The sequence below is a fragment of the Podarcis raffonei genome, chromosome 13 (genome assembly GCF_027172205.1).
Source record: "Podarcis raffonei isolate rPodRaf1 chromosome 13, rPodRaf1.pri, whole genome shotgun sequence".
Lineage (NCBI taxonomy): Eukaryota > Metazoa > Chordata > Lepidosauria > Squamata > Lacertidae > Podarcis > Podarcis raffonei.
Genome location: NC_070614.1, coordinates 50,426,996 through 50,445,397, shown reverse-complemented (window position 1 = coordinate 50,445,397; position 18,402 = coordinate 50,426,996). Strand labels below are relative to the sequence as shown.

The 18,402-nt window shown below is 45.0% G+C and overlaps 1 protein-coding gene across 1 annotated transcript; it reads left to right on the top strand.

Annotated features, from left to right (window-relative positions):
• Positions 1 to 1,684: 1,684 nt before the first annotated feature.
• LOC128400556 (uncharacterized) lies at positions 1,685 to 12,880 on the top strand. Its single transcript, XM_053362845.1, has 6 exons — positions 1,685 to 1,976; positions 4,614 to 4,652; positions 5,784 to 6,080; positions 9,493 to 9,813; positions 11,008 to 11,501; positions 12,693 to 12,880. Exons 1-5 carry the CDS (start codon positions 1,808 to 1,810, stop codon positions 11,124 to 11,126), a joined length of 945 nt encoding a protein of 314 aa, XP_053218820.1. The 5' UTR covers positions 1,685 to 1,807; the 3' UTR covers positions 11,127 to 11,501; positions 12,693 to 12,880.
• Positions 12,881 to 18,402: the final 5,522 nt, after the last annotated feature.

Genomic DNA, 18,402 nt, shown 5'->3' with positions numbered 1-18,402 from the left:
TGGCTGGGGCAAGCCAGTCAGATGGGCGGGATACGAATAATAAAATTATTATTATTATTGTGCTTCCTGCATAGTAATACAGTTTTCATGAATATTTATTTTTTAATTTAATTTAATTTGTATGCTACCCTTTATCTGAAGATCTCAGCATGGTTCACAAAATAAAACCGCAATAATAAGAACAAGAACAAAACAAAACAATAACCTCCCTCCCACAAACATATTTAAATAATTGCCTGGCACCTAAAAATGTATAATGAAGGCACCAGACGAACCTTCGTGGGGAGAGAATCTCACAAACGGGGAGCCACTGCAGAAAATGTTGCAGATATAAAATTTTGTTCTGTTTGAAGCAACTGGTAGCTTAAGAACTGACTCCTTTGGAAATGAAACATTGTCCAGACCCATGAAAATATTATTTAAACTTTTACTGGCAGAACTTTATTCAAAACAGAGTTAAAACATCCATACAATATCTTGTGCTGTCCAACACAGGCTCAGCATTTTACAAAATACGAAATAGTCCAAAGAGATCTATAAGCAGAGCAATCTCTCTCTCTCTCTCCCTCCCTCCTACCAGCTTTCCAACTCTTGCTAAGCCATTATCACATGCTTTGTCCTCTGTTGCGTTCAGAGAATGACTCTATTTGCATCTTTACTCCGTTGGGTTTGGAAGGCAAAGACTCTAAGGCAGCTCTGTTCAAAACGGCAGATTTGCAACTCAATACCTTCATCACATGATCAAAGGTTCACTCTCAGTACAGAGTAGAGAAACAAACAGCGGTTCATCATTAGCTAATTACAGCTCAGAAAACTAATTACAGCTTTAGAAAACAGCATTGGGGAAAACTTCAGTGTTACCAATACACATTTAGCCATGTTCCATTTTAAACCTTCTTTAATACATGTACATTTTTCATTTCTGTGTGAATTAAACCATTACGCCTAACAGAAAAGGCCCGTTCTCGTGTTGACACGCTCCAGACCTCTTGTGGAGGAGGCACAAAAAGAAGGGCCTTGGGTGATGATCGCAGGGTCTCGATCAGTTCATGTAGGGAGAGACGGTCCTTGAGGATCTTATTCCTGCTCCCTGGTGCTTGAGTCCCAATCTGCTGATCCTGGTCTCTTCTTTCCCCAAAAGGGGTGCCTGGTTGGCCACTGTCAGAAGAAGCTGCTGGACTAGAAGCCACTTTGGCCAGATCATCAGGACTCTTCTAACATTTTGTTGTTGTTTAGTTGTTTAGTCGTGTCCGACTCTTCGTGACCCCCTGGACCAGAGCACGCCAGGTCCTCCTGTCTTCCTCTGCCTCCTGCAGTTGGTCAAACTCATGCTGGTCTCTTCGAGAACACTGTCCAACCAACTCGTCCTCTGTTGTCCGCTTCTCCTTGTGCCCTCCATCTTTCCCAACATCAGGGTCTTTTCCAGGGAGTCTTCTCTTCTCATGAGGTGGCCAAAGTCTTGGAGCCTCAGCTTCAGGATCTGTCCTTCCAGTGAGCACTCAGGGCTGATTTCCTTCAGAATGGAGAGGTTTGATCGTCTTCCTGAGGCCCCTTTTTGAGTCGACCGCCTGTGATTGCTGCGTCCTTCCGCTTTCTCATTTCTAGCCTCGTGCTACCGCCTCCACAAGTGTTTTGGTTACAAAGGAGGCTGAGCATAGGCGTTGTAAGGAGAGATGTGGTGAGCTGGTTGGAACATCGGTTGTTCCACCCAGCAGCTTTTGGTGTCCTCAAGGCCTATGAGCTGAGCTGTGTGCTGCGCTGGTGGCCCAGGTGCAATGCTTTGTGGTGGCTGGGAGGAAAGAAGGTGATGACGGTTCAGTTCCTGCTCTTGTCTTTGCGTCTGACAGTCTGGCAGAGTCAGGGAGAGACAGCCCATCCTCTCTTTGAAAGCAGAGAGACAGCGGTGGAGCAGAGGACACAGCCATTGGCCTTCGAGGGACGCCAGCCGAGCATGAAATTTCCTGCTTTGATAACAGGTTTGGGGCCTCTCTCTTGTTATAGACAAAATAGGGGGTTTGGCCTTTGCTGCTCTACTCGCCAAGGTCGCCTAAGCCCATGATCCGTCAGAGATGAATGGATGGAGGGAAGACCTCGGTAACCAAAAACTCGCTCCTTATCCTTCTGGCGGTTCCCTCGCTGCGAGAAGCGAAGTTACAGGGAACCAGGCAGAGGGTCTTCTCGGTAGTGGCACCCACCCTGTGGAACGCCCTCCCACCAGATGTCAAAGAGAAAAACAGCTACCAGACTTTTATAAGACATCTGAAGGCAGCCTTGTTTAGGGAAGCTGTTAATGTTTAATAATGGGACACGGGTGGCACTGTGGGTTAAACCACAGAGCCTAGGACTTGCCAATCAGGTCGGCGGTTCGAATCCCCGCCACGGGGTGAGCTCCCGTTGCTCGGTCCCTGCTCCTGCCAACCTAGCAGTTCGAAAGCACGTCAAAGTGCAAGTAGATAAATAGGTACCGCTCTCACGGGAAGGTAAATAGCATTTCCGTGCGCTGCTCTGGTTCGCCAGAAGCGGCTTAGTCCTGCTGGCCACATGAAGCTGTACGCCGGCTCCCTCGGCCAATAAAGCGAGATGAGCGCCGCAACCCCAGAGTCAGCCACGACTGGACCTAATGGTCAGGGGTCCCTTTACCTTTACCTAATGTTTAATAGGTTATTGTATTTTAATATTTTGTTGGAAGCCGCCCAGAGTGGCTGGGGAGACCCAGCCAGATGGGCGGGGTATAAATAAATTATCATTATTATTATCATCATCATCATCATCATCATCATCTGCATCTTATGACTGACAGGCTTGGACTCAGCCACACTGGCAAAGGCCAAGATCAAGGGAGACCAAGCCTGAGAGGGCCACGGATTCCAGCCACCCTGAAGTAAGACGTCAAAAGCAAGGGAAATCCGACCCTGGGTGCTCGTTCCTGTCAATCTGACACCGAGGAATCTGAGCTCTACCCACTTTTCTGAATTCCGGGTCAGCTGCCACAAGTCTGCCCTAACCACTAGGCAGTCTTGATATTCTTTTTCTTTGGCGATCACTCGTAGCTGAAAACAATGGCAGCATTAGGATAAATTCAACAGTGTAAATAAGTTTTGACAGATGCAATCATGGAATACTGAATGGTACAGTTTTTGTAAAATATGCAGGGATTTATGACATGCAAAATGAACCATAGAAAGTTCGCAGACGATACAAGGGTGGTTGGTTTAATCACGGCTGGAGAGGAGGAGGCGGCCTATAGGAAGGAAGTTGAGCAGTTGGAGGAGTGGTGCAGGAAAAACAACTTACTACTTAACTTAAAGAAAACAAAAGAGATCATTGTGGACTTTAGGAAATGTAAATTGAATATTCAGCCACTTATTATTGAGGGGAAGTGCGTGGAACAGGTCTCGGTGTTTTGATTTCTGGGAATGGAGTTGAGAGACGACCTAACCTGGGGAGAAAACAGCAAAGACCTGATGAAGAGAGCACAGCAGAGGTTATATTTTCTGAGAATCCTCCGGAAAAACAATCTCTCAAAGGACCTGTTGATGGCATTTTACCATTGCACTGTGGAGAGTGTATTAACTTATGGTCTGTGTGTGTGGTTTGGGAGCTGCACGGTCAGGGAAAAAGCAATGCTGTCCAGGGTTGTGAAGACTGCGGAGAGAATACAGTGGTGCCCCGCAAGACGAATGCCTCACAAGACGGAAAACCCGCTAGACGAAAGGGTTTTCCGTTTTGGAGGTGCTTCGCAAAACGAATTTCCTATGGGCTTGCTTTGCAAGACGAAAATGTCTTGCGAGTTCCTGCGGGGTTTTTTTCCTCCCCCCCCCCTTTTTCCCAAGCCGCTAAGCCGCTTATCAGCTGATCCGCTAAGCCGCTTAACAGCTGATCGCTAAGCCGCTTATCAGCTGATCCGCCAAACCGCTTAACAGCTGATCGCTAAGCCGCTTATCAGCTGATCCGCTAAGCCACTTATCAGCTGATCCGCTAAGCCCGCTAAGCCGCTAATAGCGCTAATCCGCTAAGCCGCTAATGGGCTTGCTTCGCAAGACGAAAAAACCGCAAGACGAAGAGAATCGCGGAACGGATTATTTTCGTCTTGCGAGGCACCACTGTAATTGGATGCCCTCTTCCCACCTTGGATCAAATCTACGCTTCCAGGTGCCATAAGAAAGCTGCAGAGATAGCGCAGGATAGTGCGCACCCCGGAAATGATCTCTTTAAGCTTCTGCCTTCTGGAAGAAGTTATAGGGTTATAAAGGCCAGGACTAGCCGCCTGAGAAACAGTTTCTATGCAAATGCTATTCTGGTTCTAAACGCAGCATAAGGAGTCTCTATAGTATATTGTATTTTAAAATGGGGTTTCAGAGTTTTTAGGGGTTTTTGAATGTTTTATGTAGTTCAATTTCATTGTTCTGCATGGCACAATGACAATAAAGATATCATATGTGGAAAGGGAAGAAGGGAAGTCACTGATATTTTAATGAGTCTTTTAAATTGTAAAACAGAAAATTTAATAATGGTGTGATTGTGAGATAGAGGATGAGTTTATATAAACTCACCCTCTATCTCACAAACCACACCATTTGTCATGACATCTTTCCTTTGCTCTTCACTTCTAGCCTGTCTGCAGATCCTCCTTTGGAGATCAGTCCATGCAGGTAAAGTTGGTTTCCATTTTTGTTTAATTGTTACTGATTTTAGTAAGCAGTTGCAAGGGATGGCCAGGGTGTCAATTTTGTATATGATTAAATTCACAGCTCAGGTTGTTGTAAACAAAAACTGCCCTTTTCCCTTATGGGGTATCCAAGAGCCCCTATAGAGTCCTTACATAGGTTCCCTATTGGTAGGAGAAAATAACAGAGGTCAACCAGAGAATATTGAGAAGCAAAGCATCTAGTAAGCTTGATCTTTATTGATCTGTTGCAACAGGGTGCTCCCCTCACAGGAAAGGAGGAGGAACCCAGAAAAATGGTGTGCAAGGCCTTATAAAGACTTTTGAAATTCCCACCCTGTAGATCAAGACCAATCCCAGAAACATCATATATACATACATCACAGAAGGGGTGTAACCTAAGACCATCCCTCAGATATATCACACCTGCATCACAGAAAAGGCGGTCTTAAAACAGAAATTTGAATGTTGTTTATCTCCTGTCTGGCAGGTTACTTGATTGGATTGCCTGGGGAGCCTGGCCAGTCTTTTGTAGTGATAAATAGGCTCACACCCTATTCAAACACAGACATACCCTTAAGACAGGATTTGTGAAGGAAAAGACAATGGGGAGGCTTTTCCATTTTCCTTTGACCTTGCAGAGAAAACATTTGGTCAGTTTGGGACAGTTTGGGAATCAAAATGGTTCCAGGTCAGTCTTCCTGTGCTGATCTATGTATGTGCTTGGTTGGTACACTTACGAACATTTAACATTCCTATCACAAGGTGCATCTGACAGCAGCAAAAGGCAGAAATCCAGAAGGTCAAATTTACCACAGTGGGAGATGTGGTGATAAGCAAGGTATCACCTGTTGGATATTTGTTGCTGCCAAGGGTGTAGAATCAAACGCTCCGGAAAGCCAGCCAGTGCCACCTTGGTAGTCAAGAAAACCCCAAAACTAAATGTAGTTGTTGCAAGAATAATCACATATGTGTTTATATTCATTTGCTTCGATCTTTCCCCAAATAAGATGCCCTCTTTATTCTGTGCTCCTTCGCTTAGCTTCTCAGAATGTCTTCATCCTCTGGGTTTCATGCGTTTGTTTCCTAACTGGCTGGCTTTCCTCTCCTTCTCCAGGGATTCCACCTGCAGCAATTCTTTCCTTGGATCCCCAGCACCCCGTCTACATCAAAGGTGAAAAGGTGATTCTCACTTGTTTGGCTCCTGATAGTTTGAAGGTGGCAGGATACACGTTCTTCAAAGAAGAGCAAGATCGGACCTTCAAGGAGTTGCCCAATAGTGGAATGGGGCCTTATGAGATGTTCCGCGTCAATGAAGATACTGTTGGGAATTACAGCTGTGTGTACTGGATCATGCCCTCAATACAGGAAATCTGGTCCCCACAGAGCAACCTTGTCTTTGTAGCCATGGCAGGTGAGCATCATTGCATTTTGCTGTTTGGCGTTATCTCTTTCATTCGCAACACAAGAGAGAGAGGAGCACTGTGTTCTGAAAGAAGGATTTCAATTTTTTTATATATAAATTTATTTATTTGGTTTTTCAGATTAAAATTTTACAGTCACATCCAACATAGAAACAAGATTCCAAAGAATCGCCTGGACTTCCCTCTTCCCTTTTTGTTAATCCTATTGTTAATCATTTCCTCCTGTATCTTTTATGATAATCCAAATCTTTCACCTCTCCATTGTGTCCAAAATTCACCATTAAACTACAAGTGTTATTCCAAGCCTACTAACGATTTTAACTGTTTACAATGGTTTTTAAGATAAATTATAATTTTTCCTCATTTCTTATTAAAATGTTGGTCTTCCTGATTTCTGATTGTTCCGGTCATTTTAGCCATTTCAGAGTAATCCATCAACTTGATCTGCCATTTTTCTCTGTTAGGGACTTTATCTTCTTTCCATCTCAGGGCCAATAACATCTGTGCAGTCATGGTCGCATACATAAATAGTATTTTCTGCTCCCTTCGGATTTTGGCACCTAGAATTCCTAAAAGGAAGGCTTCAGGGGGGAGATTTAAAGAAAAGGTTATTTTAAACATTTTTTTCAACTCACTGTATATCATTTCCCAAAATTCTTTTACTACCTTGCATTTCCACCACATATGATTAAAGGTGCCCTGAAAGGATTTCAGACTGCCTGGAAGGTTTATAAGGCGAACGGGCAGTGATAAGGAAAGGATCAGCGTTGATTTACTGAATGCAACTTCCTTCAGAGTAATCATAGTGTGGGAACTTGCATGTATGAATGTTCCTTGTTGAGTTATTAAATATCAGGCGGCTCTAACTTAAGCCCATTAATTTCACTGAGTCTGCTCTGAGTAGGACTTAGTGGTCAGCAACCCATTCTCAGGTCTCAAGGTATAGATCTTTTGGGGAGAGTGGCAGTGGTGTAATCTGGGTGAAGAGTCTTCCTTGCCAAATTTGCACATGGCACAATGGGTCAGTGCTTCTTCTTTCTTCTTCTTTGGCGATCCCTCGTAGCCAAGTAAGATTGTCTTCCATAAACACGGTTTTAACAGTGAGTCCGTAAGTGACTGTGGAGGCCAGTTCTGGATCCACACGTCCTTCCACAGTGCGGACATAGGTTTCCGGGCAGGAGTTGATGACGGTGTGGATTTGCCAAGTGTGCCTTCCTCTTAGCACGTTTCTCCCTTGCATCCTGAGTTCGAGCGTCTTCAAAGCCCAGGACACCTTCAAAGCCCATGAAAGGCTGTTCTCCAACTGGAGCGCTTGCAGGCCAGTGTTTCCCAATTTTCATTGTTTATACTATGATTTTTTAGATTTGCCTTGAGAGAGTCTTCAAAGCTCTTTTATTGACCACCAGCATTACACTTTTCATTTTTAAGTTCGCAGTAGAGTACAGTGGTACCTCGGGTTACAGATACTTCAGGTTACAGACACTTCAGGTTAGAGACTCAGCTAACCCAGAAATAGTACCTCAGGTTAAGAACTTTGCTTCAGGATGAGAACAGAAATTGTGTTCCTGCGGCGCAGCGGCAGCAGGAGGCCCCATTAACTAAAGTGGTACCTCAGGTTAAGAACAGTTTCAGGTTAAGAACGGACCTCCAGAACGAATTAAGTTGTTAACCTGAGGTACCACTGTAGTTGCTTTGGAAGGTGATAATCAGGCATCCACACAACATGACCAATCCAACGAAGTTGATGTTGAAGAACCATTGCTTCAACACTGGTGATCTTTTCTTCTTCAAGTACATGGGCATTAGTTCACCTGTCTTCCCAAGTGATGTGTAAAAATTTTTGGAGACACCGTTGATAGAATCTTTTGAGGAGTAGATAAGGAGGAGGAGGAGGTCAGTGCATCTAGCTATTATCCAGAAGGTTGGTGGTTCAAGCCCACCCAGGATTCCTGGATTGTATGGACTCGATGACTCTTGGGATCCCTTCCAACTCATCAATTCTATGATTCTAAATTCAGAAAATAAACTTCTTCAGGCACACGCCCAGTAATCAACGAAACAATATACCAGCCTTAGACCCCTGAGTTCCCATAGAACTGTCTGACCTAAATATATACAAGGTGTGATGGGAAAGTTCGGTGAACAGTCTCAGAAACCAGATAGCAAGAAATATTTGTACAATTGGCATCAGAAACACACAAAATGCTCACAATTGTGTACGGAGATGAAGCCGTAACTCAAAAGACAGTGTATGAGTGGTTTAAGCGTTTCCGTGAAGGACGGCAAATGTTGACAGACTCCGTGAGTTATTGATGTGGGATCGGCGTTTGTGCGTCCAAATGATGGTGGAAGAATTGTATATTCTGCATGAAATCGTTACTGAGGTTACTGAGTTGTCCCACCCTCCATATTCTCCCATCTGGCCCCAACGGATTTATTTCTTTTTCCAAAACTGAAATCTGCACTGAAAGGGCACAGATTTCCCAACATTTCCTATGTCCAAGCTGCTGTGATGAGGGAACTGAAAGCAGTATGAATAGAGGACTTCTCCAGAAGTTTCCAACAGTTCTATGAACGTTGTCAACACTGCATTGTATCAGAGGAGGCCTACTTTGAAGGCCTGTAAGGCATGTATGTTTGAATATTTCTCGCTGTCCTATTTCTGTGACCATTCACCGAATTTTCCGGTCACACCTTGTAGTGGTGCATGCTCTAGTTATCTCCCGCTTGGACTACTGCCATGCACTCTACGTGGGGCTACCTTTGAAGGTGACCCGGAAGCTACAACTAATCCAGAATGCGGCAGCCAGACTGGTGACTGGGGGCAGCCGCCGAGACCACATAACACCAGTCTTGAAAGACCTACATTGGTTCCCAGTACATTTCCGAGCACAATTCAAAGTGTTGGTGCTGACCTTTAAAGCCCTAAACGGCCTCGGCCCAGTATACCTGAAGGAGCGTCTCCACCCCCATCATTCTGCCCAGACACTGAGGTCCAGCGCCGAGGGCCTTCTGGCGGTTCCCTCACTGTGAGAAGCAAAGCTATAGGGAACCAGGCAGAGGGCCTTCTCGGTGGTGGCGCCTGCCCTGTGGAACGCCCTCCCAGCAGATGTCAAAGAGATAAACAACTACCTGACATTCAGAAGACATCTTAAGGCAGCCCTGTTCAGGGAAGTTTTTAATGTGTATTTTTGGTTTTTGTGGAAGCCGCCCAGAGTGGCTGGGGAAACCCAGCCAGATGGGCGGGGTACAAATAATAAATTATTATTATTATTATTATTATTATTATTATTATTATTATTATAGCTTCCTTTACAGGCCAAGTGGACCACAAGCTCTTAACTACTAAGCCATGTCTAGCTCACCTGCTCATAACTTCTCCTTTGCGGATGATTCCTGCAGATCCCCCTCCTTTTCCGGTGCTCAAAGTGGCTCCTCCATCTGGAGTGGTGAACAAAGGGAGTTCCCTGCGCCTCACTTGCTTGGCCAATGGGACCATGACTGAGAAGAGATTCCATTTCTTCAAGGATGGTGCTGAGATGGACACCAGTCATGAAGGATCCAGAGAACCTGCGAATACCTCACCAAACGCCTCTGTGAGCATCTTACAAGCCACGGTCAACCACAGTGGAGAATTTGCTTGCAGTTATGAGGAAGCGATTGGTGGCCGATGGGTTATGTCTCCATGGAGCAAGACAGGGAAAGTCGTGGTGAATGTCCCAGGTGAGTCATTTTGGGGAAGTGAGAGCCATCTTTAGCAGTAGCATAATCCACTTTAATGTGTTGTGTGAAAATGAGGCTATCAATATGTCTGGTCTTCCGCGAGGGACACAATGAATGTCATCTTCTTTATTTCATATGCTGCGTCTCAGCCTTCATGCTTGGGGGAAATGGAGGGGGAGGGATGGAGAGGTCTGCTCACATTTTATCTTATGTTTAGAGAAGTCTTTAATATTTAATGCTGTACAGTGGTACAGCACGCGGGTGGCGCTGTGGGTAAAACCTCAGGGCCTAGGACTTGCCGATTGCATGGTCGGCGGTTCGAATCCGCGGCGGGGTGAGCTCCCGTTGTTCGGTCCCAGCTCCTGCCCACCTAGCAGTTCGAAAGCACGTCAAAGTGCAAGTAGATAAATAGGTACCGCTTTATAGCGGGAAGGTAAACAGCGTTTCCGTGTGCTGCACTGGTGCAGGCTCACCAGAGCAGCTTCGTCACGCTGGCCACGTGACCCGGAAGTGTCTCCAGACAGCGCTGGCCCCCGGCCTCTTAAGCGAGATGGGCGCGGAACCCCAGATTCGGACACGACTGGCCCGTACGGGCAGGGGTACCTTTACCTTTACCTTTAGTGGTACCTCAGGTTACATATGCTTCAGGTTACAGACGCTTCAGGTTACAGACTCCGCTAATCCAGAAAGATTACCTCGGGTTAAGAACTTTGCTTCAGGATGAGAATAGAAATCGTGCTCCGGCGGCCCGACGGCAGCAGGAGGCCCCATTAGCTAAAGTGGTGCTTCAGGTTAAGAACAGTTTCAGGTTAAGAACGGACCTCCGGAACGAATTAAGTACTTAACCCGAGGTACCACTGTATTGTTTTTAACAACTGATTGGGAGCCACCCAGAGTGGCTGGGGAAACCCAGCCAGATGGGCGAGGTATAAATAATAATAAATTATTATTATTATTATTATTATTATTATTATTATTATTATTATTATTATTATTACGTTCTGCTCATGTTGTGAATGGGTTTCCGGAACGGATCCCGTTCGCAACCAGAGGTACCACTGTGCCGTCATTAAAGAGATAAAAATCAACATTCAGAATTCTTGGGACCTTTTTCAAATGACGTCACGCCTTCAGGACGAAAGACCCAAGCGAAACGCATCGAACAAATAACTGATTCCTCTTTATTCCTTTCAGGTCAAGGGTCATATTCGTCAGCACCATCACCACCCACACCGAATCCATCCCTGTCACTGGGATATTTGCGCTTGGCTCCTACGCTCCTGTTCCTGATGGTCCCGCTTGCTTTCTGTTGAAGGAGAAAGAGGAGCGATAGATAATGTTGGGGCTTTCAGGTGTCCCCTTCCGTTCTGTGCATGACCTGGAAGGCGGTTTCTGAGATACAGCGGGGACAGTTTCCAGGATGGGCCCAAAGTCTATGTCAGCCCTGTCTATCGGGGGGGGGGGTGTTCCAGAGAAAGGCCTTCTCCATTCTGGTGGCTGCCATGGGGGGGGTCAGGGCGTGGGGTCACCTGTCCTCAGAAAACGATTGCTTGGTTTTCATGGAGAATTGCTTTGCATTTACGATATGACCTGTTTGGGTGTTTTCTTTGTCATTAAAGGAATCTTTCAAATAAATAAGTAAAGCAAAACTTCTTTTGTTTCAGTCTTAAACAAATGAAACTGTGTACGTTGTTGTGACGTGGGGTTTGTCTCTTCCGCTCATGGTTTCTGCCACAACCAGGGCACCTGCCTCGGTGCTCTTTGTGCACTGTGCAGGCCTGACGCACTGACTTGACCCCACGGACTGGGCTTTGGCTCGGAGTAGCCCCTAGCTCGTCCATGGCATGCGCAACTTCTATCTGTGGCTTAGGGGCCTTGCGACTGGCATCAAGCTCCTCTCTTTCATAATTCTCCGTGGCGGTGGCCTCCTTCAAGGCTGAAGCAAGGGTAACCTCTTCTTTAGCCACGATGCGTCTTCTGGCTTTCTTGCTGCTCAGACCACCGATAAACCGATCCAGGAGAGTCTCTTCCAGATCTTGGAAGTCGCAGTGCTGAGCGAGCTTCCGCAGTTCAGCTAAGAATGCAGATACAGACTCCCCAGCACGCTGCTGCCTCTTATGAAACTCCAACCGCCGGGCCATCTTGGTCTCAGTAGGCGCCAAATGGCTTGTCAGGCAGGCAAGAATATCTTTGAGAGGTGTCTCACTTAGCTTCGCTGGAGCAAGCAATGCCTTGGCCAGCGTGAAGGTCTCAGGCCCACAGTAGCTCAGGAATGTGGCCCTTCTTTTGCTGGCATTGGTGATCCCTTGAGCCACTGCAAAGAACTTGAAGCGTTCGACGTAGTCTTCCCACGTGTGGGGCTCTGATGGCTGGAAGGGCTCCAATACCCTTGGACTCTCCATTGTCCTGTGGGCAGGGTCGTCTTCTCAGCTGGCCAGTGAGTCTTGTTCTTAGCTACAATCCGGACTCTGAGGCAGGGCTGCGTTTAACCGCTCCTCAGCATTCCGGATCCCACCTTCGTCGCCAGTTGTTGTGACGTGGGGTTTGTGATTTCAGCTCTCTTGACATAATATGCTGGAGACAGTTCTGTAGTAACACTTCTTTATTAAAGCAAACAAGACTGAGAACTGAGGAGGGGAGAGCTACATTTATAGGGACAGGGAACTAGCTAGAAAGGATACATTTTGGAGGGAACAATATCAGGCAATCACAGTCCTGCCTTTTGGAGGAAACCAATAAGACAGAGGATCCAAATACAGCAGCTTAAATGAACCAATAGTAGCTGTACCCTCTGGAACCAAAAGGCAGTTACTTTACCCTAATGCAAATACAGACAATAATAATACAGATATAAAATCCTTTGACTCAATACACAACAGGTTTCTGGACAGGGTAGGGCCCTACCAGTGCCGGATTTACGTACAAGCTATAGTTTAGGGCCCCACTTTCTTGGGGGCCCCCAAAAAAATTAAAGGAAAAAAACTGGATGTACGTTTCCAAAATATAAGATAAAAAACCAGATTATGAGTCTTTGTAAATTGTGTTTCTAAATGAACTTTTGTTATTGCCAAATGCCAATGTGATTGTGTTATTAATTTTGTTATGAATAAAAAATCGTTTTAAGTTAGAACTTAATAATTATTTCACTATTAATATACTTCTTCTTAATTGTATTTCATTGTTAATATACTTCTTAATTGTATTTCAGTTCAACAATTACTTTGATAAAATGCATATTTTGTTATGTGCAAATGGTAATAATAATAATAATAATAATAATAATAATAATAATAATAATTTATTTATATCCCACCCTCCCCAGCTGAAGCCAGGCTCAGAGCGGCTAATACCTATTAGGTTCATAAATTACCATATAGCATATATTCAACACAAAAACAGTGACAATTTGTTGTTGACAAAGGACGGCTGGACATATAAAGGGCCCCATTACCTTCAGTAGCTGAGGGCCTCATCAAACCGAAATCCAGCCCTGGGCCCTACATTGCAACTCTGTTGGCAGCTTGGTTCCCACCAGGGTTTGGCCTGAAGGCAAATAAAAATAACCTTGCTGAAGCTATGCATCTTTGGATCTGGTCAATGCCTGGCTGTGTGGCTGCCAGGGAGCTACAATTCATGTTTTACATTGTTCTTAGCTACATACTCTTTGTTGATAGTTTTGATATTTCCTTTAAACTACAGTCAAGCTTTTACTGCAGTCCAGGAATAGAGAAATTTTCTTAACTAACCAAAGAAGTATATGTTTGCCAACAGAAGAAAGGGGTGGGATCTAAATGCAAATACAGTGGTACCTCAGGTTACATACGCTTCAGGTTACAGACTCCGCTAACCCAGAAATAGTGCTTCAGGTTAAGAACTTTGCTTCAGGATGAGAACAGAAATTGTGCTCCGGCGGCACGGTAGCAGTGGGAGGCCCCATTAGCTAAAGTGGTGCTTCAGGTTAAGAACAGTTTCAGGTTAAGAACGGACCTCCGGAACGAATTAAGTACTTAACCTGAGGTACCACTGTAAATACAGTTTCGGCTGAGGTTCTCAGCATGTTGCACTGACATCTGCTTCTTCAATGCGTGTGTTTTCACATTTCCAAGTTAAATTCTAACGTGACTTCTTTAAACTGTACTTGGGAAAGAGGAGGGGGCAGAAGGAGTTTGGCAGGCTGGAAGCAGCTAATACAGTGGTGCCTCACAAGACGAAATTAATTCGTTCCGCAAGTTTTTTCTTCTTGCGAGTTTTTCCTCTTGCGAAGCACGGTTTCCCATAGGAATGCATTGAAAATCAATCAATGCGTTCCTATGGAAACCGCCTTCAGACCAGGTCCGGGGACAGTCTGTCCCCCAACCTCTTCTGAAGGCTGGGGTGGGGGGGGACAAGGGTTTTTCTTCCCACCGCCAGCCTTCAGAAGGCTGTTCTGAAGGCTGGCGGTGGGAAGAAAAGCCCTTCTCCCCACCTCCCACCCTGCAAGCTCCGGGGACAGGAGGGCTTTGCTGCCGCCCGCCAGCATTTTAAAAGCCCCCAGGACAGCGGAGACTTCTCCGCTGTCCCAGGGAGATTTTAAAATGCTGGCGGGCGGCAGCAAAGCCTTCGCTGTCCCGGGAAGTCTCCGCTGTCCCGGGAAGGCAGGCGGGGGGGAGCAAAGACTTTTGCCCCCTGCCGGCCATCAGAAGAGGTCCAGGACCTCTTCTGAAGGCCGGCGGTGGGCAAAAGTCTTTGCTCCCGATGGCCAGCATTTTAAAAGCGGTCCGGGATAGCGGGAAAGCGCTTCCCTGCTATCCCGGACCGCTTTTAAAATGCTGGCGGTGGGGAGCAAAGCCTTTCGGCCCCCGCCGGCCTTCCTGGACCTCTTCTGAAGGCCGGAGGGGGGCGAAAGACTTTGCTCCCCACCGCCAGCATTTAAAAGAGGTCCCCAGAGATTTCCCTATGGGCTTTCTTCTTGCGAAGCAAGCCCATAGGGAAATTCGTCTTGAGGAACGACTCAAAAACGGAAAACTCTTTCGTCTTGCGAGTTTTTCGTTTTGCGAGGCGTTCGTCTTGCGAGGCACCACTGTACCAGCTTCCCAGAGCAGGAGCTTTCCTTCCAATCTCCCGATCTTCCTTTGGCGATCCGTCTATGCAGGTAGAGCTGCCTTCTGTTCTTCCCTTCTCCCATCCGGCTGCACATTGTTCCATTTGGGTTGCTTCAAGAAGTTTGACCGCAGAGAAAAACAGGTGATGGCACAGCAAGATCAGATGTGGTTAGCAGCTCCTAGATGGAGCTGGATAAAGCTTGTGGTTATGGCTAAAGCCTATAGGCCGAGTTCTGCACACAGCTCAGGGTGTGTGTCTATACAGTGTTCCAGAGTCGAGGGTGTGACGTTGTGCTTCCTGTCTTTAGTCTTTGCTTTGAGAAGACAGACTTCGGCAAGGCCGGTTCATTGTCTCTCTTGGGACAGAAACCAGAGAGAAGGTGGATTTGGGGCTCCAGCCGTGGTTGTTCTTCCAGGGATACTGACTGAGCATGAAGTCTGCTGCTTTGGTGACAGGTTGGTGACCTCTCTGCCCAACTCAGATTGGAAATTTGCCATCTATCTCACATTCACACTGCATCTCCTTTGCTCTTCACTTCCAGTCTGTCTCCAGATCCTTCTCGGAAGATCAGTCCAGGCAGGTAAAGAGGATTTCCATTCTTCTTTCAACTTTTGTGATAGGAGACAGAAGTTCTATGGGATGTAGGAGTGTCAGATTTTGCATGATTGGGTGGATGGCGGCTAACAGATTGAGGCTGAATCCTGACAAGACAGAAGTACTGTTTTGGGGGACAGGGGGAGGGAGGGTGTGGGGGACTCCCTGGTCCTGAATGGACTCATCGCTGTCCATGGAGGCACAGGCCAATTCTGTGTCCAGGGCAGCTGTCTACCAGCTCCATCTGGTATGCAGGATGAGACCCTCCCTGCCTGCAGACTGTCTTGCCAGAGTGGGGCATGCTCTGGTTATCTCCCACTTGGACTACTGCAATGCACTCTACATGAAGTGTATGTAACCTGAAGCGTATGTAACCTGAGGTACCACTGTATGTACAAAATACAAGCTAGCCACAAAAACTTCTCTTCCTTTCTCGCTGCTCCTTCAACTTCCCTTTCAGACCTTCCTCGTGCTCCAGTTTTCTCTATTTCTCCAAAGAAGGATGTCTATACAAGTGGGGAATCTGTGGAACTCAAGTGCTCCTCTTCCGAAATCTGTAATGTATCAAGGACCCAGTTTTTCAGGGACCAACAGGATCTGCATTCAGTCAAGCCCTCCTCCTCCTCTCTGTTTTTTTTAAAAAGATATTTATTAAAGTTTCCAATTTTTATACAAACAAAAAACAAGCAAAGAAATTAAAAAAAAAACCATATAGTTCATAAAACATACTTTTCAATAACAAATTTCTCTGACCTCCTCATACCTCCCCTTCTTGTATTCCATTTCAGATTATTTGTTCAGCAAATCCTTAACTTAAAGCATTACAGCTTATCATATCACCTTATTTTCTATCCAAACCCTTTTTTTCCATCCATGTTCCTTTATATCATTACAGCTAGAAACCACTCAATTTCAATCCAACATCATTCAGCATTCCTTAATTTTAAAATATTTCTGTAAATAGTCCTTAAATTTTTTCCAGTCTTCTTCTGCCGACTCTTCTCCCTGGTCACGGATTCTACTCGTCATTTCTGCCAATCCCATACAGTCAATCAGTTTCATCTGCCATTCTTCCAGAGTGGGTAGATCTTGCGTCTTCCAATACTTTGCGATGAGTATTCTTGCTGCTGTTGTAGCATACATGAAAAAAGTTCTGTCCTTCTTTGGCACCACTTGGCCGGCCATGCCCAAGAGAAAGGCCTCTGGTTTCTTCGAGAAGGTATATTTAAATACCTTTTTCAATTCATTATATATCATTTCCCAGAAAGCCTTAATCCTGGGACACGTCCACCAAAGGTGAAAGAATGTACCTTCATTTTCCTTACATTTCCAACATTTATTGTCGGGCAAATGGTAGATTTTTGCAAGCTTGACTGGGGTCATGTACCACCTGTATATCATTTTCATAATGTTCTCTCTTAAGGCATTACATGCCGTAAATTTAATCCCGGTGGTCCACAACTGTTCCCAGTCAGCAAACATAATGTTATGTCCAACGTCTTGTGCCCATTTAATCATTGCAGATTTCACCATCTCATCTTGCGTATTCCATTTCAGCAGCAAGTTATACATTTTTGACAAAGTCTTAGTTTTGGATTCTAACAATTCTGTCTCCAATTTAGATTTTTCCACCTGGAAACCAACTTTCTTGTCCAAATTGTAAACCTCCCTTATCTGGTAATAGTGAAGCCAATCTCGCACTTTATCTTTCAATTTCTCAAAACTCTGCAATTTCAGTCTGTCCCCTTCTTGTTCCAAAATTTTCCAATATTTTGGCCATTTGGCCTCCATATTAAGTTTTCTCTGAGCCTTAGCCTCCATTGGTGACAACCACCTTGGAGTTTTATTTTCCAATAAATCCTTATATCTAATCCAGACATTAAACAATGCTCTCCTGACAATATGGTTTTTGAAAGCTTTGTGTGCTTTAACCTTGTCGTACCACAAATATGCATGCCACCCAAATACATTGTTAAAACCTTCTAGATCCAAAATGTCTGTGTTCTCAAGAAGCAGCCAGTCTTTCAGCCAGCAGAATGCTGCTGATTCGTAATAAAGTTTGAAGTCTGGCAGGGCAAATCCACCTCTTTCCTTTACATCAGTTAATATCTTGAATTTTATTCTAGGCTTCTTGCCCTGCCAGACAAATTTAGAAATGTCTTTCTGCCACTTCTTGAAACAGTCCATCTTGTCCAAAATTTGCAATGTTTGAAACAAAAACAGCATTCTAGGCAATACATTCATCTTTATAGCTGCAATTCGACCCAACAAGGAAAGCTTCAAATTTGACCAAATTTCTAAATCTTTTTTCACTTCAGCCCAACATTTTTCATAATTATCTTTAAACAAATTCCCATTTTTAGCTGTCATGTTAATCCCCAGGTATTTCACCTTCTTAACCACCGTCAGTCCTGTTTCATTCTGAAACTTCTCTCTTTCAATCGGTGTTAAATTTTTCTCAAGAACCTTAGTTTTTAACTTGTTCAGTTTGAACCCTGCAACCTGACCAAATTCTTGAATTAATTCTAAAACTCTTTTAGTACTAGATTCTGCCTCCTGTAGTGTCAAAACTAGGTCATCTGCAAATGCTCTCAATTTGAACTGTTTAGCTCCGATCTGTATACCTCTAACCATCCGGTCCCTTCTAATCATGTTCAGCAGGACCGATATAAAAAGTAATGGGGAAATTGGGCACCCCTGTCGTGTCCCTTTTTCTATCTTAAATTGATCTGTAACCACATTATTTACAATTAATTTAGCCGCTTGTTCTGAATATATTGCACCTATACCATTCTCAAAACCATGGCCTACCCCCATACCCTGTAGGTTCTTTTTCATAAAACTCCAAGAAATATTGTCAAAGGCTTTCTCCGTGTCCACAAATATCAAAACTGCTTTAGTATTTATGTTCAC